Consider the following 27,693-nt stretch of genomic DNA (forward strand, 5'->3'; position numbering starts at 1 on the left):
GAAAAATTAGGAAGGGTCACTGCACAGACCAGTTTTGACCTTTATTGAGGTCTCATCAGTGGGAGCCAGAGGTGATACCAAGGAAACAAGTCTGGGTAGTGTCCCTTCCTATGATGCATAGCATTAATCATGCCCATAAGGATTGTGTGCTTTCCATTATGGGATTATCATTATTATGGCCGACTCCAGGGAGTCCTTAGACTCATTGAGGGAGGCCCTAAACATCATGCCCACACAACTATTCGACATTCTCACAGTATCTATCATATCTTGCCTTGAACTCACTCACTGTCATAGCACCCACAACAGACTCTTGCAGCTTATTACACTCATTTACCACTCTAAAAGTAAAGAACCCAGCTCTAACACCCTTGCTAACCACACTCTTGCCCAGCTTCCATAGATGTCCCCTAGTTCTCCCACCACCAGTCCTGATCTCAAAAATATCCTCTGAATTAATCCTGTAGAAACCCTTCAGCAATTTGAATGTCTCAATCATATCTCCCCTTTTCTGCCTATCAACCAATTTCTGCAACCCATAAATCTTCAACCTGTTCTCATAAGATTCATTCCATAGACCTGCTATCATCTTGTTCACTCGCCTCTGGATCCTCTCCACCTCCTCCCCATCAAGAAGAAACCTAGGTGACCAAATCTGGGCACAGTAGTCGAGATGAGATCTTATGAAGGCTCGGTACAGAGGAACAATAACTTGCTTGTCTCTGCTCGTCAAAGTATTTTTCAACAACCAAGTGAGTTGATGAAGTGATTTAGCTACTTTTGCAATGTGCCCCCTAAACTTCATCTCCCTATCCACCAACACTCATCAATCTCCTGGAGTACAATTCCACCAATATGGTATACTGCTGCTAATCTTTTCACCCCAAAATGCATAACATTACATTTTGTCACATTGAATTGACATCCATTCTCCTTAACCCAGAACTACAATCTATCCAAATCATCCTGCAAGCTTTAGACATCTTCTACATCACTATTGCTCTACCCAACTTTGCATCATCCGTAAACAGATGCACAGTTCCTCTCAGAACCTTTCCTGTATTGTTAATGAACAAATTAAACAGCAGTGGCCCAAGAACAGAACCCTGTGGCACACTGCTAGTCACAGGCCATCTTTTGGACTCTACTCTTGAATAAACTACTCTCTGATAACTCTCCATCATCCATCTCACCAACCCTATGTCCATTCCCATATGTTGCAGTTTACGGATTAGAATTCTGTCTAATCCGTAAACTGGCTAAGGCCTTTGACAGGATATGTCAAAGGCCTTAGCCAGGTCCAGCAGTATCACTGTAAACCCATTACCCTTATCCAGTTCAGCTGTCACCTTGTTATAAATTGTTATAAAACTTGAGCAAGTTACTGAGGCATGATCTGCCCTTCACAAAGTCATGCTGTCCCCTGCACAGTATCTCATTTCATTAATCCATTCCTGTATTTTTCCCTTGACTACTTTCTCCAAGACCTTGACAACGACTCCTGATATGCTGATTGGTCGGTAATTTGCAACCACAGTCTTGGATCCTCCTTTATGCAGTAGAACTAACTATTTTCCCCTCTTTCCACACCCTCGGGACTAAACCAGACCCGAGACTCAGATTAAACAACATGGTCAAGGGCACTGATAATTCTTTAGCTGCTTCACGTAAGACCCGTGCCGGTATACCATCCAATCCCACAGATGTATTCACATTAAGGTTCTGTAATAGACTATTCACCTCCAGTTCATTCATCACAATTCCCGTATAAGCTAAATGATTCCTTCATTCTTTCAATGTCACCACCTAGATGATATTCTCTTGCAATGTGCTCACTCAGTAATTCCACTATATCGACTGATTCAGTGACCTCCTTACCATCGGCATTCCTTAAAATCATTCTGCAGTGTACAGTTTTTTTTTTTTGCTTGCAGCATATTGAAAGAACTGTTTGGGATTCTCTTTAGCTTGCATGGCTAGTTTCCTTTCATAATCCGCTTTTGCTTTTTTTACCACACGCATTACCCTTCTGGCCTGCGCTTTATACCGTTTGTATGCCTGCAGGTCACCTTTCTCTTTAAATTCTCTCCACAGTTGTTTCTTTTTTTGCAGCTCAAGCTTAATGGTGCTATTCATCCATTTAACCCCTACTTGTTTTACTATTCGGACCCTAGGTATACAATCAGCCATAACCTCCTGTAATTCTAGTAGTAAGACTTATACGTTGGTTAGACATAACTGGTAATTAATTTACGGAATTAACAATGCATATGAAGTATTTAATTAAAGATAACTTTAATGAATCACTTCTATATTTCGGCAATGTCACATTGCCATCTTCAGGAACATAAAGATATGGTACGATCACTAAGGAACTAACAAAGCAAATGAGGAAGAATGTAAGAAACTAATTTTGTTCCTAAAGTCCTAATGGTGCCCTCTTGCGTTCTAATTTGGTAGTCTTGGCAGTTGGGCTGAAGTTCTCATAATGAAAGTCTCCCAAATTTGGGGCAGTTTCATGCACCCAAATTTGTTGAGATTAGGAACGTTTTTTAGAGCTGCTGAAGATTCTTTGAATAATCTTTCGTATTTAAACTTGCTGCGATGGATTATTTTTGTTTTCTTCCAACGAATTTTATGGTGGGTATCTAAGGCATGATCTGCCAACCCAGAGCGGCTGTACTGGTGAAACCGGACGTAGTCTTGGTGTTCTGAAATCCTGATATTTGTTGTTCTGCCTGTTTGGCCAAAGTAGGACAATTTGCAGCTGCAAGGGACCTGGTATACACCAGGTAGGTCTAGGGGAAGTGGTTGGTCTTTGGTAGAGCGGATAAGGGATGCCAACTTTTTATATGGTCTGTAACAGGAAGTAAGGTCATATTTTTTGATGATATTAGTTATTTTTTCAGAGGTGCCCTGGATGTAGGGGATAGTGATAGACTTGGTGTAGTCTTTATTGTGGAGGGGGGTTGTGGTTTACAGGTTTTAGTATTTTTTGGATTTTTTTGGGGTTATAGCCATTGGCTAAGAAAGTGTTGAGGATGTGGTTTAGTTCCATAGTCAGGGCCTTAACTATGGAAGGCCTTAACTAACTAAAGGCCCTGACTATGGAACTAAACCACATCCTCAACACTTTCTTAGCCAATGGCTATAACCCCAAAAAAATCCAAAAAATACTAAAACCTGTAAACCACAACCCCCCCTCCCCCCCTCCACAATAAAGACTACACCAAGTCTATCACTATCCCCTACATCCAGGGCACCTCTGAAAAAATAACTAATATCCTCAAAAAATATGACCTTACTTCCTGTTACAGACCATATAAAAAGTTGGCATCCCTTATCCGCTCTACCAAAGATCAACCACTTCCCCTAGAACTACCTGGTGTATACCAGGTCCCTTGCAGCTGCAAATTGTCCTACTTTGGCCAAACAGGCAGAACAACAAATATCAGGATTTCAGAACACCAAGACTACATCCGGTTTCACCAGTACAGCCGCTCTTGGGTTGGCAGACCATGCCTTAGATACCCACCATAAAATTTGTTGGAAGAAAACAAAAATAATCCATCGCAGCAAATTTAAATACGAAAGATTATTCAAAGAATCTTCAGCAGCTCTAAAAAACGTTCCTAACCTCAACAAATTTGGGTGCATGAAACTGCCCCAAATTTGGGAGACTTTCATTATGAGAACTTCAGCCCAACTGCCAAGACTACCAAATTAGAACGCAAGAGGGCACCATTAGGACTTTAGGAACAAAATTAGTTTCTTACATTCTTCCTCATTTGCTTTGTTAGTTCCTTAGTGCACGTACCATATCTTTATGTTCCTGAAGATGGCAATGTGACATTGCCGAAATATAGAAGTGATTCATTAAAGTTATCTTTAATTAAATACTTCATATGCGTTGTTAATTCCGTAAATTAATTACCAGTAACCTCCTGTAAATGCTCCTTGACCACTTCCCATGCTTTATCGACATCCAGCCCTTGAGTTTTATATGCCATGGCACAGAACCAAGCAATCTGCTAAGCTTGTCATACTTGCCAGCATGGTAATTCCACATATACCCTGTCTCCTGTCTTAATCGAAAATTTCACACCTTTAGCCACACCTCCCAGGTCAAGACCTTATGTTCACTCTCACCAATAAGTGGCAACATGGTCATATTCATTACAGTAAAATTCTCAGATGCTATTACCAGGTCAAGCACTCTCACACCCCTAGTATTTTCCATTACATGCTGTCTCAGATAGTTATCCCTTAATAATTGAATAAAATCCAGTTCCTTCCTCACATGTGTCCTCTCCTCCTTCCAATCAATGTCGCCATAGTTGAAATCCCCCATAATAATTACCCTCCTTCCACTCATTTCATCAATTTGTTTATGCATACTAACTCCGCCATCTATTCCATCACCTGGTCTATAGCAGCACCCAACTGTATATTTTATTCTGCCAGTCTCAATCTCACACCAAATAGCCTTAAATGAGCTCTTTTCACTATCCTGCAATACAGCTTCAATTCTCCTTGGCTGCAGTTCATCAGCTATCGTCAATAACACTCCTCCCCCATTTTATTCTTTCTGTCCCTCCTAAACACATTCTATCCCACTAACTATATCATCTTCTGTCAGCCATGTTTCACTAATGCCAATAACCTGTGGCCAGAAGAGCCAACCAAGGCCAAAAATTCTTCCTTCTTGTTCCTAATACTCCTGGCATTAGTATACATAAATGCAGAGTTCCCTTTTTCCCACCCCTATCTTGATGCATTATTCTAACTATCCCATTTTGATTACTTGTCCTTAGTACTGGCTTGGGTACATTATATACATTCTTACACTCAACTGTCTCGCTGATGTCCGCATATCCCCCCCCCTCCTTGGTAGTTCTAGTTTCCCTGGTTCTGCACATCCATTTTCACTTCATTCAGCAACACTTTTTCCAGTCTCTAAATCCATTCAAATGCTGGCCATCCATCTTGTATAAATCCTTTCGCCCATCAAACTCATTCCACATATCTACAAATTCCACACCACACCATCTGCATAACCTCTGGATAAAGTTATATGCGATTATGGCCCTCCTTCTAAATTCCTCTCTGTCGTACCACAGCAACAGACTCACCAGCCTAACTCTGTCACTCTTTTCTTTTGCTACCTTTAACAATACTTTCAAGTCCTCTCTCATAAGAAATTTATCTCATTTCAATTCATTCATACCCACCTTGATCAGTTCTTTCACCCTCTGTTTTTGCGCTCTAATATTCTCACTTACATCCTTAAATTTCGCACCTGGTAAGTACAATTTAGTTAAACTCCCATCTATCACACCTCTTAATAACTAGTCACCATACAACACTCTTTCCTTCATTTCTGAAACTCTCCCACTCTTACGCTTATTTTTCCTTTCAAACACTTGTTTATTTCTGTTAGCCGAGGCACTCTGGAAAGAGTTTTGCAGGTGCTCCACCTGCTGCTGTGTACTGTATATTACTCTGCATAACCTTGCGATCTCACTCCTTACAAATAATTCCTCATTTTTTTCTTCATTTAAACCATTTTCTCTCTCTGTATAATTGCTTTCACTCTCTCTTTGATCACAGCTCTCATTGCCATCTTGTACAACATCGCAATTCCTTATCAAGCCACTATTTTCACTCACATTCTGGCTTTCTTCAACCACAACAATCTCACGACCTGAACATACTTCAATTCCTCACTTTCCTTACACTTTCTGCACAGTCTCCCACGACTATCATTTTCCATCCAAACTCCAACTTCTTTCGGGGAAAGCATACATCCCACACATATCACACTGGACAAACTCCCTCACATTAAAGTTTTTGAACAAAGGCATCGTATTTTTGGATGCCATTATTTTACGTCACGTTGGCACCATGTGCTATTCTATGAAACGTATCTTTAAAATACTAAGTTAAATAAAACAGAATTCACACCAAAATCACACAGACACAACAAGCTACCAAAAATAAACAATACTATGTTAAGATTTAAACCATTATTCCAATTTCCACTCAAAATTATACTTAGCTTTCGGGAGCTCTCTGAATACACTACACACCATGTAGCCCTCTCTAAAGTTTTTGAACAAAGGCATCGTATTTTTGGATGCCATTATTTTACGTCACGTTGGCACCATGTGCTATTCTATGAAACGTATCTTTAAAATACTAAGTTAAATAAAACAGAATTCACACCAAAATCACACAGACACAACAAGCTACCAAAAATAAACAATACTATGTTAAGATTTAAACCATTATTCCAATTTCCACTCAAAATTATACTTAGCTTTCGGGAGCTCTCTGAATACACTACACACCATGTAGCCCTCTCTAAGGTGTGCCAAAAAAATACATCGATAAAATCAGTAAACAAGCCAGCCAGGATTTGAACCTGGAATCTTCTGATCCATAGTCAGACGCATTATTTGTTGCACCACTGGCCCAACAATACTAAGGTAAGTGATGTGAAGTCATAAGCTTCTATATACTAGTTGGCCCCAGTCCTGAAGATAGTTCAGGCACAAACTTGTTTGCTTACCCTTGGATAAAGGATTAAACCAAGTATATAATTACTTGGTATCTTTAATTTATAATATAACCAAGTAGAAAAACTTCCAACATGCATAACTCATTAAAGGTGACATGACCAGTATACAAGAAAATTATATTAAATATACAGAAGCCCTGAATACTACATAATTGTCACTACAGGATGTTGATTTGTTGTTTGTTTGTCAAGTTGAGCATAACATTAAAAAAATTTTATTAGTATAATAATTAATTTATAAATTAAAAGAAATTATATGAAAAAATGTTTTTCATTATTTGAATGTTTCAACAAGTTGATAAAATGTTAAAAACTTCTAGGTCAAGTGGTTTTCTCAACAAGAATTAAAGAAACGTGTTAAACGAGGTTTGCGAACATATCGAACCACCTCACGTTTAAATGATCCAAGATGGTCTCAAATGTGGTATTTAGTAAGTTTTTGTTATGAGTTCATTACTTTAGCATTTTTTATTACTTTTTTTAATAATTATGGATTAAATTTAAATGAAATTTAAATGATTATTACATCATTAATGATAAGTTAGTTTGGATGTCAATCTATATTTCATAAGACTGATTATCCCACTGATTTATTAGCAAATGCCATTTGCAAAAGTGAATAATGAGGTGGCTTATTTTTAATGAAATTGATTAACCATTCCTCATTCATTTAATCTCCCTTTTCAAGTGTTACTTCTAAGTTTTAATCAGAAAAGTATTCAAAATGCAGAATCAACTTTTAAATATATACATTAAAACAGTGATATATTCATGGTTCTTTAAGTAATGCTTGTGTAAGTTAAAATAAATGGCTCTTTATAGATGGTGCATAATGTTTTCGTATATTTCTAATATAAATGCAGGATTAGTATAGTTAGTTTCATCATAAAGCAATTTACATAGAGCTAGTTGAGGGTTTAATGGAATTTCATTAAACCCTCAACTTTGTCCACCTCAGCTGTCCAAACTACTTCACATAATTCCTTTTATCACAAATTTAGTACATATGTAGTAAATCCCATACCTAGGATTCCCTTTTCTTGATTTCCTCTCGCTCAAAAATTTCTTGCTGTATTTTGTAGCATTCATTTGCTGTCTTTATTGTTCTTCAACTTCTAAAACCACTCTAACCTCTTTGATTAATTGTGATTAAACATATGAGGAATGAACTGAGAAGAATCACGGATTTGAATGGGAATGTGAAGACGGATGGAACTAAAGATTCAAAAGAAATACCGAATGATTTGAAAGTGGTAATGTATGGAGATTCAATGATAAGAGGTGTGGTGAATGAAAAAGTGCACAAGATCTGTTTTCCAGGAGGTAGAATGAGCAGGATGGTTGAAGGAGTCATGTCCAAGAAGTGGGGTTAGCGTGACTTGAATGAGAGGAGTACATGAGCAAAAGAGTTGGTAGTTGGCTCGAATGATCTGACTGGTAACAAGAAATGTGTAAGGAGGGATGTCATGAGGCTGTTAAGGAGAGTGAAAGATAACAGTGTGGTAGGTAAGATAGTCAATGTGTTGCCCAGGTATTATGATGATGATGATGAGAAGGTGAGCAAAGATTTTGAATGGTATGCTAAAAGAGTTCTTTGGAGAAAGAAGTTCATTTTGTGAATATGTGAGATAAGTTTGAGGAGCAGATATAGCTGTATAAAAGAAATTGGCTACATTTGAATGGATTTAGTGTGTCAGTTGGAGAAACTATTGCTGCAAGAGAAAAATGACTGAAGTGAGTGTAAGACCTGAGAAAGCAGGAGGTGTTGGGGAAGAACAGAAGAGTAAGGTAGGCAAGTTTGTGAATGGAGAGGTGAGTGTCACATCACAAGTGGAGAAAATAAGAGAGAGAAGGAACACAGAGTGGACAAGAAAATGGGGGGGGGTGAGTTTCACACAGTGTTGATGATGGTTTCAGGAGTGGTTGTGTGAGTGCACAAGAAAGAATTAAGACAGTCAAGGATATGGGGATGCTATTTAGGCCTGGGGGGAGGGGGTGTAATATCATAAATGATAGACAGGAATGGATAGGGGAGAGTATAGAGGAGTCATGTCCAAGAAGTGGGGTTAGTGTGACTGAAATTCACTGACTTTCTTTTTTTGCAGCTCATGCTTAATCCATGTAACTACTACCCGATTTACCCTCATGATCTTGGGTATACAGTGTGATATTGCTTCTTCCAGATATCTCTTGACTATCCCCAATGCACTGTGAACATCCTTCCCTTGCAAACGTTTAGGCCATGGTACTACTTCAAGCTACTTTCTAACTGTATCATTATCATCATCTGCCTTTACTGGAATTTCCACCTTTTGTTATCTCCCAAGTCAAGACCACATGATCAATTTCCCCAATTGGAGGCATTGTATCCACTTTAGATAAGGACAGGTCTTCTGATCCTATAACAAGAGCCAACACTCACATTCTGCTTCAAGTTACTGTCTCTAAGTAAGTGTATAAATTCCATTTCCTTCCTGCTGTGTGATCTTTCCTCCTTCCAATCTATGTCTCCAAAGTTGAAGTCCCCCCATAATAATTACTCAACTTGCACTCATTGTACTAATCTGCTGATACATGTCTTCCAGATTGTCCCTAGCACCTCTGGCCTATAGTAACATCCAATTTTATATTTTGTCCTATTGGTCTTGATCTCACACCAGATTGACTCAAAAGAACCATCTGCCTGACTGACTCCTAATACAGTTGGCTGCAATTCATCTGCTATCGTTAGTAATATTCCAACTTCTGTCTTGTGTACTCTATTCTCCCTAAAAACACTGCTGTTAGCTAAGTCTCACTGAAGTTTATAACTTTTGGTAAGATTGCACTAACCAATGGCCTACTCTTTCCTCTTATTCCACAAAACCCCTTAGGCCCCCAACCACCTTTACATTCTGAATTGACTATTGCATTCGATATTGTTGCCTGAGAGACTAGACTAGATTCTGCATTTTTTGTTCATTCACGCACATTTGGTTCATAGTTGCCTTCACACACATACATTTACATCCGTCTTCATCCACCCTAATTGCTTTAGTTTTCCTGACTTTGCACTTCCACACTCTCAATGAACAACGATCTCACCAGGTATAGAGGAGTCACCTAACTCCAAATCCATTTAAGTGCTGTCCATCAGTATTGTACATATCTTTCCATCAAACTCAGGCCATAGGTCCACAAACTACATATATCATTTTTTATTCCTTCCACACAACCTGCATATTGATTCATTAGCTATCACCACTTTCCTTCTCAGTTCACCTCTATCATAGCTTGGCAGTAGACTCATAAACTTCACCCTCTCACTCTTCTTTTTTACTTTTTCGATAACTCTTTCACATTCTCCCTCATACAATACTTTCACCCCTCAGGTCATTGGTTCCAGCCAAAATAGTCAATTCTTTTACCCTCCCTTTCTGCATTTTGACAACAGCATTACTAATATTATTAATTTTTTACACCAGGGAAACAAGATTTTGTGTAGCACTTTCATGAAGAAATCCCTCCCCCTCCCTTATCATAGAATTGGCGTAAATAATTATTTGCTTATGCTCATTCTCTCCATTATTCTTACGATTTTCTTTTTTGGGTTTCGGTCTCTTTTTTTTTTTTTTTTGGGTTAATTTAATCATGCACTTTGCCCTGTGGAGGACTACTTGCTAGCACACAATTTGTTTATTCAGGTCTTCTACATTCTCCAGAATTTCCACTAACACACTCTCAATATTATCACCAATATTTAAATTTTCCAGTCTTGTATCAATGCTCTCTACTCTGCTGTCACACAATTTGTTCTCTTTGCATTCACTTTCAAAACATTTATTACACACACTCTCACCAGTTTCACTCTCTTTCCACAAATCTTTCAACTTTTGTGATAAATATGTCTCACAAATTTTACGCCGCACAAAATTACACAAATTTATCTCGCCCAACAAAGATGCCTTGATTCCATTGTTCTGCTATGCATAGGTGCCATACCAATGGTATATCAAATTTAAGGAAATCTAACGTTTTACTTGTGTCTAAATAACTCAGTTTGTCTCACACTTATAAAAAAAATAAATATAACGAATTAACTCAGTATTGTTAGCAAAAATTTTTTTCTAAAAATTATTTCTTTCTGTAGTAAATTGACTTATCAAATCGACAGCATTCACCAAATATCCTCAGTATTATACCTCCATATTTGAGCATTCTGGTTGAATATCATTTACTCCATCTGTCTTTCAACATTTCAGGTTTTTGATGCTTTTTCTACTTAAAAGTATTGATATGTATTCTTGACTGCATCTTTGTTGAGTGTTTTCTGCCATTATGCTGTCAGTGCTTTTTTCATTTAGAAAAATTTTAAAGTAATAATAAAAGTTCTTGGCAAGGATAATTTACTTTGTAACCAAGTGGGAAAAAAAAAACTTACTATAACATTCTCTGATCCAGAGTATCTTAGTAATAAGGTGATACATCTTTTTACCCCTTATATGTGGCAAATATATGACTTCTGCATTAATTCAACCTTGGTATCTCTTCTGGGTCTGGCTCCCACTTATGATATTTAATCATTGTCTTTAGGCTTGCTTTCTTCCTGGTTGTAGAGCAGTTCTTATTGGTGTGTTTTTGCTTGTCACTAAGTTGAGTTACTACCAAGTTTCCTGTCCTAGAGTGATGAGTTTAGTAGTGAATTTCCTTTAGAATCACTTGGTAAGATTTGCAGTGATCTTGTAGATTGCTCAGTTTTTGGAGCAGTATCCTGCACTTTAACAATATCTCAGTAAATGAAGAAAGCAGTCTAGGTAGTAATCTAGTAATCCTTAACATTTTACATGTCTGAAAGGAAGTGTGCTTTGCATTATGGGATACTAAGGCAATTGATATGAAGTCATCATCCTCTACATACAAGTAGCCTAGTTGAAGATACGTCATACACAAGCTGTTTGCCTGGGGTAAAGATTAATACAACAATATAATTTCTTATGGGCAAGTGTAATTTAATAAATCTCTCATCTCTACCTGATTAGTCTGCAATTGCAGAAGAAAGCTAGTTGATGTGAACATTAACATTTCTTGAAGCAGATGACTTTGCATTAGAAAGTTGGATCAAAGTAAATCAGAATTTACAGAGAAGAAGTCGATACTAAGATGGTACAGACAAAAAAAGTCATAATTACTGCACTTAATGCCAGTAATTTGAAGCTATTTATTTTGATGGATCAGACATTAGCTTGGTTATTACTCCCCACCTCCATATTCAGATCTGATGCTATAAAAAAAAGTGTTTTTTTGACCTCTGTTTGTTTAGTGTGTGCTGACTAACTAATCAAAAATGTAGGCTGTCTATTGATCACCACAAAGACCAGGAGTATGCAGTTGCAAGTTTGGTAATAATTTTTGTTTCCTGATGGTTAAAATTGTTGAATTAATATCAAAAATTTTTGCAACTAATCATCTAAATAGTTGCAAAAATTATGTAATATACAATGAATTAGTATAATATTATGTTGCAAAAAAAAAGTTTTATTTTATTTTATTTTTTCTTTATAGAATCGTGGCGGTGGTTTAGACATGAATGTGGAGAAGGCATGGATTGAAGGAGCCACTGGGAAAGGAACAGTAGTCACAATATTGGATGATGGATTAGAAAAAGATCATCCTGACATTATTCATAATTATGTAAATATTTCCTTATGTTATTTGAGCAAAACTAATGTGCAAAATGCATAAGACATAGCATTTGACTCTCTATATAGCAAACACTGCAATAACAAGCCCACCCCTTATAACAAAGTATTGAAAAATCCCAACTACAGGCCCATAGATATAATGCTATGCTAAAAATACACTAAATACAATAGCAATTTGTCCCCTATAACACACTGTTTTTCAGTCTGCATAAGCTTGCTATAGCAAATGTCAGCTGTATGTGTATCTTAGCCATAAACTTAAAAATGTACTGGTTATTTTACATGACTTTAATCAAATGGAAATTATCTACATAAGTTTTTGACTAATTTCATCTGAGTATAAAAAGAAATTAGCTCTGCAAGCTAAAGACAACCCCCAAAGAATTCCGTCATTATACTGCAAGTAAGAGAAAGAATGAATATGAAAGAATAACTATTGAATACAGATGAATGAAGTCATAGAAGGAAACAGTATACAAACAGCATAAACAAATACTAAATTGTAGCTCAGAATGTGAGAACAGTGTTGAAATTAAAGAATTTTGAAGAACTGAAAGAACAAGCCAAGAAAAAAAGACGTAACAATTTTAAGATTCACTGAAATCCAATGGAAAGGATGTGTAGTTGATTGGAGCGGAGACTACTGTAGAATCATCTGTAGTAGAGGAGAGAAGGAACAGAATGTGTAGGTTTGTTGCTGAAAAAAAGACTAGAGGGCATATTACATAAATGGATAAATCTGTTCATCAGATTACTTGGTTGCTGAAGAATACCCCTGACAAGCAGGTTATTATACCTCTTTACAGAGCCTTGGTAAGTCCCCATCTTGATTATGGTGCACAGATTTGGTCACCTGGATTTCTTTGAGGTTGAGAGGAAGTGAAGAGGATCCAGAGGCGAGTGACCAAGATGGTAGCAGGTCTATGGAATGAACCTTATGAGGACATGTTGAAGACTGGTAGGTTGCAGAAATTGATTGACAGGTGGAAAAGGGGGTGATACAATTAAGACATACAAATTACTGAAGGGATTTTGCAAGATCAATAATTAATACAGGAAATTTTTGAGAACAGGTCTGGTGGTGAGAGAATTAAGGGGCCATCCTTGGAAACTGAGCAAGAGTTAGCAGGAGTGTCAGGACTAGACGTTTTGCTTGGAGTGGTGAATGAGTGGAATAGGTTGCCTGTTGTTGGTGCCATGTCTGTGAATGAGTTCAAAGCAAAGTATGATACATATTGCACAAATGTTGGATAGTGGCTTGATGTTTAGAACCTCCCTTGAGTCTAAGGACTCAGTGGCATTGCTCATATGATGATGATGATGATGATGAAAATAATTACCTAACAGGACAACTGTAGGAATAGATGTGGGTACTAGCTGAATTTTTATTTTAAAAAAATGGGAGATGCAAGAAGGAGACGTTGTTTAAAAAAAATTGGTCAATTTTTCAAGAAGGAAAGAAAGTACATAATTTCTTTGAAATTCTGGTGATAACAATATCCAGTAAAGGGAATGCAATAAACTGTAATCTTACTATTTGATATTTTGAACTATGCTTCAAAGATCATATTAAATATAGTGAAACATAGAATAAGATCACTAATCCATTATTATGTAAGTGAAAACCAGTTTGGATTCTGGATTGGAAAAGGAACTAGAAAATCATTGCTAGCCTTAAGAACTACAATGGATGAAAGAACTGAAGTAAATAAATCCACATATATTGTCTTTACAAATTTGATAATGTACTGTGGCACAACCATTTTTGAAATAATGATTGAAATTGAAATTGAAATAGACTGGAGAGATAGAAGACTAAGAAATTGTATGCCGATCAGAAAATGAAGCATCTGCAGAAGTAAAGAAAGATCTAAGAATGGGTTGTAGACCCTTAAGTTTTCAGCATATATATATATATATATATATATATATATATAGAGGGAGAGAGAGAATTCGATAAAAGGGTAAAAGTAGTAAGAGAAGGGGGAATGCAAAAGATGTATGTAGATGGAACACAGATGCATATGCTTTTCTGATGTTATATAACTATATTAACTGAGATTGAGCAGGATTTAAAACTGATACTATTTAGCATGGAAGATGTTATGCCTGAATATGTACTTATAAATGCAGCAAAGGCTAAAATAAGTTGACATAATAGGGGTGTAAGATGCTACATGTTGAGATTTTTGGAGTTGAAAGATAAGTTTTGGAGTTGAAAGAAAGAGAAGGAAACTGATGAGTGCATGTGTTGAAAGTGTTTTGAGAGTGAGTGCAGAACGAGTAAGAAGAATGATAGCAGTGAGTTAAATGATGGAATGTTAGAAAACGTGATTGCGAAATTGTATTTTTTGATGAGTGAGATTCACAAAAAATGAATTAAAAGAGATCTAATTATTGAAGAAGACAATCATAATGAGGAAGATAAAATTCCTCCTCCTGATATGGATACAATCCAAATAAATTCCATTGTATAACATGCAATGGACTGTCATCCATTCGGACTTGCACTATTTATTCCACACACATGGTTTGTGAAAGACTTGAAGTCATGTCACAGTGGGATTCCCATGTATGGTTTCCCAGAAAAATTAATTTGCATGTCCGATATTTGTTATCCCTGATCTGTTTATCCAAAATAATGTAGCATTTAATTGCTGAGCATGTGATCACCAGAAGAAAACAATAGCATATTTATATAAAGATGTTTTACCCAAATTTCAGGATCCAGATGCTAGTTATGATGTGAATAACCATGATGCTGATCCACAACCAAGATATGATTTTTTGGATTCTAACAGGTACGTTAAGTCTTCTTTGATATAGAAATTATTATTGATTATTATATATTTACTTATTTTTGAATAATGCAATTTAGTCTATGACATTTTAATCTACTTGGTCGCAGTAGATGAAATATATCAACTGTATTAAACATCATATTCATTATTTCAATGGTATTTCAGTTTCAGTGGTACACTGCATATCCATGTATTAGCATTATTCTAAACATGTGGTGGCTGATAGAGTGGTTAAAGAATTTCTGTTAGACTGGAGATTTGAAAGTATGTAATTATTATGCATATTTGTTACCTTAACACACATGATACTTAGAAAACAGAAAATTTAGACAGGATGATTAAATGTAGAAAGAATGAGAAAATTTATGTGCTGGATGAGCATCACGATAGAATTCTACAGCAATTTTTTTTTTTTTTTTGTTAGATTTGTTCAGACATTGAGTGAGCTAAATGCTTCATGTTTGTGGATTATATTCATTATATTATCCACTGTGTAGAGCATGATAAGGACAAAGTATACAGCATGTGATTTTATCTGAAATAACTATTTAGCTGAAGTAACTAGAAGAGGATTACGTATGGGTGAGTCTTTGGTGAATGATGCAGTAATAAATAGTATGGGAGTGATTGGGAGTCAACAAAATAAAACCACAAGAGGCCTAGAAGAAACGAGATGTCGTGAGAGTGGGGTGATAAGTAAAATAGCATTGAGTAACTGGGAGAGTCATGCCGAATAGCATAGAAAATGAGTCCATGAGTGATGCTTGTGTGGACTTGAATGAAGTTAAGAATGGTAAGATATATGGTGATTCTATGATTAAGGGTATGGATAGTGGTATGCCTGAGGAGTGCTTGGCTGGTGGGACAATAGAAAGAGTGGCTTTGGCAATAAAGAGAGGGCATGATGCAGACAAGACGATAGTTATGGTGGGTACAAATGACCTACGTGGTGGTATAAATTGGGTAGGAAAAGATTTAAGAACATTGTTAGATATTGTGAAGAGGAAAAGTGTCAATGGGAGGATAGTGTGTGTGTGCTGCCTCGTTTTGACAATTACGAGTTAAGTAGATGAGCAATGATAATGAATGATATGATTGCAAGAATGTGCAAAAAAAGAGGTCTGGAATTTGTTGATGTTTGGAGTGTGTTTGAAGGAAAAAGACAGTTGTATGCTAGAGATGGGCTGCATCTGAACATGGAAGGACATAAGCGATTGAAGAAGTTACTGTTTTCTGAACAAGTTGAAGTAATTAGGCAGGGAAACTAATATTGAAAAGGTTGAGTATAAGAGAGAGAGAGAGAGAAACTTTAGCACTGATTGTATATTTATTGATCCTTATTCACAGAATAAATTGCAGAAGAGAGGGGATAAAAATCGGCATGGGACTACTGAAATTAGTGACTTATATATCAGTTCTAAAGCCGGTACAAGATCTAGAGGGAATCTGCAATTTTTGTATACCAATGCAAGAAGCATTCAAAATAAGAGAAAAGAATTTTTGGTATTAGTCAGTGCAATCTCACCAAAAGTTGTAGGCATTAGTGAAACTTGGCTGTCAGTAGAAGATGTGGTCACTGGAATTGAATGTGATGGGTACAGTATTTTCAGGGAGTATAGAGAAGATAGAACTTGGGGAGGAGTACTGTTGATGATGTGTTGCAGCCAAAGAAAGTAGAATATATCAAGATGATAGACATGTGAATGAGAGTTTATTTGAGGTAGTCTGGTGCGAAATAGTGACCAATGCAACCAAATATACAGTGTGATGCTGCTATAGGCCAGGGAGTGCAGGGAGAGATATTGAATTCATGCATGCAAATTAGTGCAATGAGTGCAGGTTTAGTGATTATTATGGGGAATTTTAATTCTGGTGATACAAATTGGAAAGAGGAAATATCACGTAGCAAAAAGGAAATGGAGTTCATACATCTTCCATGAGATAATTACTTGAAACAGCACATAACTGAAGGGACACGCGGTGTAAGAGTGTTGGACCTGGTTATTGGTTCAGAGGATATATATGTATGCATAAGTAAGGTGTCCTTGTTCCTTCCAATTGGTGAAAGCGATCATGTGGTATTGATTTGGGAGGTTGCAAAATCTGTGGATTTTTCTGTTAAGAAGGGGTATATATATTGTTATAATTGCCTAAACTACAGGTTAGACAATTATAACAAGCTTCGGAGTGAGCTTGCAGCCATCCCATGGCAGAACATATTGCAGGAGAAAGATGTTAGCAGTGCATAGGATAAAATCAGTAGGTATCTGAGGAAAGCAATATCAGATTGTGTCCCCCATGGTCAGGAAGTCAAACAAGGCAGGCGTTAGATGGATGAGCAGTAGTATCAAGCTTGACCTGCAAAAAAAAGAAAATGTTATGGAGAATTTACAAGGAGAAAGGCGATCAGTACACCCATGAGCAGTACAAGGCTCAAGCTAGGAAGGTTACCAGCATAGTAAGAAAAGCTAAATCAGATTATGAGAAGACCTTAGACAAAGAGATCAAGGGTAATCCCAAAGAGTTCTTCCGCTGTGTGGCAAGTAAAAGGAAGAATGACTTCTGAAGGATAACTTTAGTGGGTACTGATGGTATTGAGGTGACAAAATCAGATGTAATAGTCGAGTTACTGAGTGATCACTTTTCAAAAGTCTATCACCCAAGTGAGGATATCTCTGTACCTATAGCAATAACTAATGTGAGAATTGAAGCTAAGAAATCAGTGTTTTTTAATATATTGCAAAATTTAAATGCAAACACTGCTGTAGGCTTAGATGGAATATCAGCTCAGGTGTTGCGTGAATGTGCAAATGAATTGTCAACTCCTCATACTTGGATATTTAATTTAAGTTTGAACTCTGGTATGGTCTCTAGGGAGTGGAAGTTAGGCAAAGTGGGTCCTTTGCATAAGGGTGGCTCTAAAAACTGCAGTAGTGTATTACAGACACAGATTGTATTACAGTGTATTACAATCACCATCTCAGGAGTAGTGGTAAAAGTATTTGGAAAAGTTGGTTAAAGACAAAATTCAAGAATGGGTGGATCAGGATATGATACTCTATAGAAGCCAACATGGTTTTGTTAAAGGTAGATCCTGCCTGAGCAATCTATTAACTTTTCATAATAGAATGATATCTGAGTTGGACAAAGGAACTGGCTACACAGTGATACTTCTGGATTTTGCTAAGGCTTTTGACAGGATACCCCATGGAACACTGTTATGCAAATTGGAGCAGATTGGAATGGATACTGAATTGGTGATATGGATAGGGAAAGATACCAGAAGGTGGTGTGCCTCAGGGCTCTGTGCTTGGGCCATTGTTGTAAAATTTGTATATAAATGATATAGGAAATGGCTTACAGGGAGATATTCAGTTGTTTGCTGATGATGCAAAGTTGGGTAGCACAATAAAAAATCAAGCTGATGTTGAAAGTTTGCAGGATGATTTAAATAAGCTGGTAGAATGGGCAAAAGGTAATGGATGTCAGTTCAATGTGGAAAAGTGTAAAGTCATGCATTTTGGGATTAAAAGATTACCAGCTGTGTACTACATTGATGAAACAGTACTTCAAGAGATTGATGAGGCTAGGGACTTAGGGGTGTTGGTAGATAGGGAGATGAAGTTCAGAGGACACATTGCTAAGGTGTCCAAGATTGCACATAGGATTACTTGTTGAGGAACACACTGACATCCAGAGGTAAAGAAGTTATTATTCCCCTTTATAAAGCATTGATACTTCCACATTTGGATTACTGTGCTCAGGTCTGGTCACCTGGATTCCTTGGAGATGAGGAGGCTGTGGAGAGGGTTCAGAGGAGAGTGACTAAGTTGGTGAGTGGTGTAAAAAATGCTCCCTACATTGATAGATTGAGAGCTTGTGGATTGCAGAGGTTGGTTGATAGGCGAAGAAGAGGGGATATGATAGAAACATTTAAATTACTGAAAGGTTTTTATAGGATTGATGCAGGAGAAATGTTTCAGCTGTGTGATAGTGATGGAAGAACAATAGAACCAAGAAGAGTGTGGTTAAGAAGGGTGTCAGAACAAGGTTTTTTGCCTGGAGGGCGGTGAATGAGTGGAATTCATTGCCTGACTTAGTTGTGAGCTCTTCGTCTGTAAATGAATTCAAGAAGAGATATGACAGATATTGTTTTGCTAGTTTGGGTCTCCCGCGATGAGTCTACTGACTCCATGGAGATACCCTTAATAATAATAATCTTTGGAACACTTTTCTGGCTACATTCAGTTCAAAAACAACAAGATTATTTCTGATCATCCAAAGTAAAATATAATTTTTTTTGCAGCTTAGCTCTTATGAGATTGCAGATGATACTCATATAGAAGTTTAAATAACAGATTTTTAAAATTAAACTAAAGTAAACATTATAGATAAATACAATGAATTCTACACCAATTTTCCTAGAATAGTACTTCTAAATATAAACTGTATTGATTTAATTTGATTTGATTAGCATTGATCAAGAGCAGTGCTAATCAAAAGCTCCTTAACTGTTTTTACAGTATCATAACATAAACTGTAAGAGGAGAACGTCTACATTGCATGGGAAATCGTCAAGGGATGTTTGAGGGAAGTGGTATGAGACTGCATACCTAGGATCTGGGGAATAAATTATGTAGGAGTTCAAAGTTCAATGGATGAGTGGCATCATAAGCAAGAGCTGAAAAAAAAAATGCTCTGAAGGTAATATAAAGAGGAAAGTGATCAGTATGCCTATTAGTAACACAAAGACAGTGAAATTCAGCTGGTGAATTTTGACTTCTTCCCCAGCATGTTAGTGACATCAAAATCAGATCATAAGAAGAAATTAAGCGATCAAAAACAGTTCTTTTGCAGCAAGTAAAAGGAAAAATGAATAACATTTTCCGCTTTGATGAATGCTAAATGTGAAATTATTAAGTCATCCCAGCTTTTTGAGGGTATATCTGAGTGGAAGTAATGTAGTGACAGATGTGTCATTGACCATTGTGAGAATAGAGGCAGATGAATTGGAAGTAATTAAAGTGTGATGATATCTCAGTTTGAATATAATAATAATTTATTGAGAATAAAACTCATTACTTGGAATATCTATAATTGTTAATTAATGCTCTAGGTAGAGTAGTACTTCTGACTAGAGTTTCCCTTCTATATAGAATATAGCAGCAGTTACCTCTCAAGATTCAGTTTATAAGCTAACATTGCATATACACATACTACTGGAAAACAAATAAATTTGCAGAAAGAAACATCACTTCTTATTTTTTTAATGATTAATTTTTTTTTTTAATTCATTTATACACAGTGGCTTAGGTAGAAGCATACAAAGATGCTTTTAAGAGCTTGCATGAATTAACATGGATTGAGTGATCACTAGATGGTGATGGTAAGATAGCTACTAAGGGATGCTGAAAGTCACAACAAATATATGGTGATATTGTTAGTTTTTAATCAAGATTTGTACATAATGTTTATTTGAGATTTGGATTATGTAGTGATTATTTTTTGTGTGTTTCATTTCATCTCAGATCAGTACATAGATTAGTACAAAAAGTGAGCGACATCAGTGATATGGATTTTTTGAGAATGCTACAGTGCTATGAATGTATGCATGAGGAGATCTTCAGCATGAAAGAAAGTAAGAGAGATTGAATAAGTTAAGTTATTGAATATGGACACACAGGAAGTATGGCATGCTCATAGACTGTGAGGCCTCTTTGAATGGGTATGGCAGCAGGCAAAAGGGAGAACAAGAGACAAGAAATGTAGGTATGGATCAAGCAAGACTGACAGTAGGATATTATGCGAGACTGATGGCGAGAAAGAAACTACTAATGATGGCAAGATAGTAGGCATGAATTTCTTTTGTCCGAAGATACTTCACTGTCTACACAATGAAATAGCAGTATGCTTAGAGAATAATGTTGTAAAAAACAATAAAATAATTATGACATCTCATTGACCACCTACATGTGTTGTCTACATCTTGGGTGACGTTCGGTATTCTTACCAAACACTTTAAAACAATAGTTTTTCAAGAAAATTCATCTTTTGATGAATTATGAAAGAATTCATTGAAAAATTATCGGTGACTTGTTTTTTTGGTCAATTGAATTTGCGATGAATTGTTTATTCGATAAATTGCTCTTTTGATGAGTTGCAATTTGTTAAATTGTTGTTCAATTAATTGTTTATTCTACGAATTGCTTTTCTGATGAATTGCAATTTGGTAAACTGTCTTTTTGATGAATGGTTTTTGATGAATTTTCATGGAACCAAGTGGAGGACAGTGAGAAGAAAATGTTCCTGGTAAGATTTACATGCGTAAATCTTACCAGGAACACTCATTAGAGAAATACCTCTGTAATTCTCACATTCAGTTTTATTTCCCTTTTTATATATGGGTACAATGAGAGCTCTACTCCAATCATCTGGAAATTCGTCCCTCTGATCATGCCTCCTGAACAATGCAGTGCAGCCACTGTAAGACTTTCATACCTCCATACTTGAGTATTTCTGGTCGAATATCATCTACTCCTGCTGCCTTTCCACATTTCAGGGCTTTGATGGTTTTTTCTACTTCAAGTATGGATATGTATTCCTAACTGCATGCCTGGTCAGTGTTTTTTGCCACTGAGCTGTCATCCCTGCTTGTTTCATTTAGCAATTTTTTAAAGTAATTACTCCATACTTCAAGGATATCTTTTCCTCCTGTTTTCATGTCACCTTTATCATCTCTAATTCGTTTTACAGCACTCTTTCCATGTTGTTATTTTAATTATTAATTTGATAAGATAAGATAGAAGCGTACACTTGGCTCCAGTAAGAAGGAAAATAATGGCAGCCAGTAATAATGGTTCGCCATCTTTGTTCAATAATTGTAACATAAAGGGGATTATTCAATGTACTATTTACGAGATGTATGCTTTGCGGAGAGTGGTTGGAGTCTGGTTAGATGATGATAGTGGAGTGAATGTGTGCAGAAAATGTAAGGTAAATGAGGAATTAAAGTGTGTTTCAGGTCGTGAGTGTGATATTTTTGTTGAATGTCAGAATGTAGAAAATAGCGATATGATAAGAAATTCTCAGGTTGTACCAGAGAGCTGTGAGGGAGGCGTTAAAAGTGAGAATGAAGGTAATAATACAGAACAAATGAATGGTTTAACAGATAATAAAAAAGGTGAGATAGATGCAATGAGTGCGATCGCATGGTTGAGCGGAGCATTACATAGGGCAAAGCGGTAGCTGGAGCATGTGCACAAATGTCTAACGAGTATACCAGCCAATAAAAAAAGTATGATAAGAAAAATAAGAGTATGATTGTGAACATAAACAAAATGAAGGAGTGAGTGCTGTATGGAGATTCGTTAGAATGAGGTGTGATAGTTGAGAGTTTGACGAAATCATACCAACCTGGTGCGACCATTAAGGACGTAAGTGAGTCTATTAGGGAGCAAAAGCAAAGGGTGAAAGAAATGATAGTGGTGGCAGGTATGAATGATTTGAAAGGAGATAAAAATGGATATGATAGAGGACCTGAAGGAATTGTTTGAGGTAACAAAAGAAAAGAGTGAGAGAGTTAGGATCGTTAGTCTCTTGCTGCGGTATGACAGTGAAGAGTTTAGAAGGAGGGCCATAATTGCTAATGACTTTATGCATGGGTTATGCAGGATGAGGGGTGTGGAATTTGAGGAGCGAGTTCGATGGACGAAAGGATCTATATAAGATGGATGATTTGCATTTGAATGGATTCGGTGTAAGAAGACTTGAAAAAGTGTTGTTGAATGAAGTGGATGTGCAGATTCAGGGAAACTAGATTTATTAAGGGGGGGGGAGTAGATATGCAGACCTTAGGGAGGCAGTTGAGTGTATGAATGAGTATAATATACCTGAGCGAAAAAGAAAGAAAAAAGAAAACAGAATGGGATAGTTAGTATAAGTCATCAAGGTAGGGATTGGGCTAATCTGCTTCTGCAATTCATGTATACTAATGCTAGGAGTATTAGGAACAAGAAGGAAGAATTTTTGGCCTTGGTTGGCACTTCCAGACTACAGGTTATTGGCATTAATGAAACATGGCTGACTGAAGATGATATAGCTAGTGGGATTGAATGTGAGGGGTATAGTGTGTTCAGGAGTGATAGGGAGAATAAAATGGGGGGAGGAGTAGTATATTGATAGTGCAGCCAAGGAGAATAGAAGTTGAATTACAGGATAGAGAAAAGAGCACATTTGAGGCTAACAGAACAAAATATACAATATACAATTGGGTGCTGCTATAGACAAGATAATGGAATAGATGGTGGAGGTAGTATGCATAAGCAAATAGAAGAAATGAGTGGTAGGAGGGTAATTATTACGGGAGATTTCAACTATGGTAACATTGATTGGAAGGAGGAGAGGACACATGGGAGGAAGGAATTGGATTTTATGCAGTTATTAAGGGATAACTATCTGTGACAGCATGTAATGGAAAATACTAGGGGTCAGAGAGTGCTTGACCTAGTAATTGCATTTGAGGATTTGACTGTAACAAATATGACAACATTGCCACCAATTGCTGAGCGTGATCATAGGGTCCTGACTTGGGAAGTAGCTAAAGGTGTGTAATTTACAATTAAGACAGGATACATGTGGAATTATCGAGCTGGTAAGAATGACAAGCTTAGGAGTTTGATTGGTTCAGTGCCATGGCATGTAAAACTGCACGGGCCGGATATTGATAATGCATGGGAGATGGATAAGAAGTGTTTGCAGGAGGCAATGGCTGACTGTATACCTAGAGTCCAATTAATAAATCAAGTAGGGATTAAATGGATGAATAACACCATTAACCTTGAGCTGCAAAAAAAGAAACAACTGTGGAGGGAATTTAAGGAGAAAGGTGACTGAAGGCACATGAACGGTATAAAGCCCAGGCCAGAAGGGTAACAAGCATGGTAAGAAAGGCAAAAGCAGATTATGAAAGAACATTAGCCATGCAGGCTAAAGAGAATCCCAAACAGTGTTTTTGATATGTTGCAAGTAAAAGAAAAAATGATTATGGCAGAGTGATTTTAAGGAATGCCGATGGCAGGGAGGTAACCGAATCAGTTGATATAGTAGAATTACTGAGTGAGCACTTTGCAAGAGTATATCATCCTGGTGGTGACATTACAGAAATGGAAGAACCGACAGCTTATATGGGAATTGAGGTGAATGAAGTGGAGGTGAATAGTCTATTACAAAACCTCAATGTCAATTCATCTGTGGGATTGGATGGTATACCAGCTCGTGTAATATGAGAAGTGGCTAAAGAATTGTCAGTGCCTTTGACCATTTTGTTTAATTTGAGTGTCGGGTCTGGGTAGGTCCCAAGGGGGTGGAAAGAGGGGAAAATAGTTCCGCTGCATAAAGGAGGTTCCAATACTGCTGTTGAAAATTACCGGACGATCAGCATATCAGGAATTGTTGTCAAGGTCTTGGAGAAAATAGTCAAGAGAAAAATACAAGATTGGATAGATGAAAATGGAATACTGTATGGGGAACAGCATGGTTTTGCGAAGGGTAGATCATGCCTCAGTAACTTGCTCATGTTCTATAACACAGTGACGGCTGAACTGGATAAGGGAAATGGGTTTACAGTGATTCTACTGGACCTTGCTAAAGCCTTTGACAGGATAACACTGGAATTCTAATTAGTAAACTGCAGCATATGAAAATGGATATAGGGTTGGTGAGATGGATAGGAGGGTGGTTGATGGAGAGATATCAGAGAGTGGTTTATTCAGAAGTAGAGTCCAAAAGACGGCCTGTGACTAGTCATGTGCCACAGGGTTCTGTTCTTGGACCACTACTGTTTAATTTGTTCATTAACGATATAGGAAAGAATCTGAAAGGAACTGTGCATCTGTTTGCGGATGATGCAAAGTTGGGTAGAGCAATAGTGAATGCTCAGGATGTCAAAATTTTGCAGGATGATTTGGATAGTTTGGAGGACTGGACCATGGAAAATGGATGTCAATTTAATATGAAAAAATGTAAGGTTTTGCATTTTGGGGTGAAAAGATTAGCAGCAGTATATCACATTGGCGGAACTGTACTCCTACTCCAGGAGATTGACGAGGCCAGGGATTTGGGACTGTTGGTGGATAGGGAGTTGAAATTTAGGAGACACATTGCAAAAGTGGCAAAATCAGCTCATCAAATCACTTGCTTGCTAAAAAACACTTTAACGAGCAGTGACAAACAGATTATTGTTCCTTTGTATCGAGCCTTGATAAGACCCCATCTAGACTGCTGTGCCCAGATATGGGTGCCGGATTTCTTCTTGATGGGGAGGAGTTGGAGAGGATCCAGAGACGAGTGACCAAGATAACAGCAGGACTATGGAACGAACCTTATGAGAACAGGTTGAAGATTTGTTGGCTGCAGAAATTGGTTGATAGGTGGAAAAGGGGTGATATGATTGAGACATTCAAATTTCTGAAGGGGTGTCGATAAGATTAATTCAGAAGATATTTTTGAGAATAGGACTTGTAGTGGGAGGACTATGGGGCCATCCATGGAAGCTTGGTAAGCGTGTGGTTAGCAAGGGTGTTAGAGCTAGGTTTTTTACTTGGAGAGTGGTAAATGAGTGGAGTTGCCAGAGTCTGTTGTGGGTGCCATGACTGTAAATGAGTTCAAGGTGAAGTATGATAGATACTGTGGGAATGTTGAATAGTTGTTCTTGACATGATGTTGGGCCTCCCTCGATGAGTCTAAGGACTCCTTGGAGCTGCCGGTAATAATAATAATTTCTGAGCTTCATTAACAACCTCCAGAATATCTTGCCACCTTTTTGATATTTATTTTCTATGTTCTTACCAAAGTCCTCCCATTGACTTTTGTTTAGCCAGTTTCACACAGTGTTAAGCTTTCTTACATTTGTCTCTGTATTCTCTAAGTTCACAAGCTGACTTATTTGCCAGGAAATTTTGATATGCTTTCTTCTTTTTCTTCACTGCCTCTTTAACTTCCTGCATCCACAATGGAGTTATGATTTTTCTATTCCTGCACGAACCTCACCATATGCCTCTCTGGCTTAACCAATCAATGCTTTCTTCAGGATTTGAAATTGAACCTCCAAGGTTTGGTTTCTTTCTCAAACTCTTTCATTTTTTTTTTCTTGAATAATATTTACAGTTCACATCTTACATGTTCTTCTTTTCAATATGAAATTCAATTTTATCCTGCTCAAGACTAAATGGTGATCACTTCGAACTTTAAATCTTCTGTACAGTCTGGTGTCTTGCACCAGGGAAAAAAACATCACTATCAACATTAACATAGTCAATGAGACTTTTCTTATTCCTTGCATCTTCTCTCCATGTGAATTTGTGTTCATTTTTATGTTGGAACATTCTGTTACTAATAACCAGTCCTTGTCCTGAGCAGAAATCCAACAGGTATTTGCCATTATTATTAGCTTTGCTCTTTTCTCCAAATTTTCCCAAAATATTTTTGTATGTCTGACAATCATTTCCAACTCTGCTATTTAGATCCCCAACAAGGACCAACTTTTCCTTTTTCATTGTGTCAGTTGCTTTCTCTAAAGCCTCGAAAAATTTCTCCACTTCTACCTTAGTAGAACCATCCATGGGACCATAGGCACAAATAAATCTCATTGTCTAGTTTCCTATTATCATATTTGCCCACATCACTCTACTTGAGACTGTCTGCCATTCAAGAAGATTAGCCTCATATTTAGTGTTGAATACTATGGCTGCTACTCCTTTTCCTTGATTGTCGTTGCCTGAATATATAACATTTTGTATTTACTGCTCAGAAAGATCTCACCAGTTTTTGTTTTTGTTTCAGTCACCCCTTTTATGTCAATCTGGTACTTATCCAATTCCTCAGCTTGCTTCATTTCTTTGCCATTCAGGCTTCTTATGTTGATAGTACTGATCTTGAATGATAACTAATAATTAAGGAATTGACAGCGTACACTAGAAATATAAATTAAATAAACTTTAATATATACTTTCCGATATTTCGGCAAATGCCACGTTGCCATCTTCTTGGGAACTTATTACAAAGACAAGTGCACACAAGTACTACATAACAGCAAATGAGAACCAAGTGCTTCGGTTCTCATTTGGTGTTATGTATTGAGGCTTAAGTGCTGTGAAGAATTCATGTTAGAGGTTTAATGGAATATTAACAGCACTGAGAAAGGATTAAAACTAATTTTAATACTTCCTATTTTTCTTCTCTGTCACAGAGACATCTTCGGGGATTACAAAAAACTTTTTGTAACAACACACACGCAAATACAATGCAAAGTGAAACTAAAGTCCTATCTAGGTGGTGCGCCCTCTATGGGCATTTGCAGGTGGCCTGGGATGTAAAGAGGAATAACTGATAATTAAAGTTTTCCAAATTTTGGGAAGTTTAATGCAACCGTATTTGTTTAAATTAGGTTGATTCCTGAGTGCAGATTCAAAGAATAGTCTTTATTTTTTGAATTTACTATGGTGGAGCATGGTAGTTTTTTTCCAGGAGATCCTGTGGAATGTATCCAAAACATGGTCTGCAAGGCCAGATTGACCATAATCATGTTTGCAGATGTAACAACTGTGTTCTTCTAACTGGATCGATGCTGACCTGC

At 37.1% G+C, this 27,693-nt stretch overlaps 1 protein-coding gene across 2 annotated transcripts in view; it reads left to right on the forward strand.

Moving 5' to 3' along the window:
- The window catches only part of LOC150099690 (furin-like protease 1, isoforms 1/1-X/2), a 280,807-nt gene that overhangs the window by 108,106 nt on the left and 145,008 nt on the right, over nucleotides 1-27,693 (forward strand). For both annotated transcript variants that reach the window (XM_090403953.1, XM_090403954.1), the window contains exons 3-5: nucleotides 6,901-7,011; nucleotides 12,122-12,250; nucleotides 14,986-15,062. In XM_090403953.1, the coding sequence (XP_090260079.1) occupies nucleotides 6,901-7,011; nucleotides 12,122-12,250; nucleotides 14,986-15,062 (317 nt within the window). The remainder of the gene's footprint in view (nucleotides 1-6,900; nucleotides 7,012-12,121; nucleotides 12,251-14,985; nucleotides 15,063-27,693) is intronic.

Source organism: Typopeltis vanoorti, chromosome 14 (assembly GCF_054136105.1).
Source record: "Typopeltis vanoorti isolate ZY-2024b chromosome 14, IOZ_Tvanoo_1.0, whole genome shotgun sequence".
In the NCBI taxonomy this organism is placed as follows: Eukaryota; Metazoa; Arthropoda; class Arachnida; order Uropygi; family Thelyphonidae; genus Typopeltis; species Typopeltis vanoorti.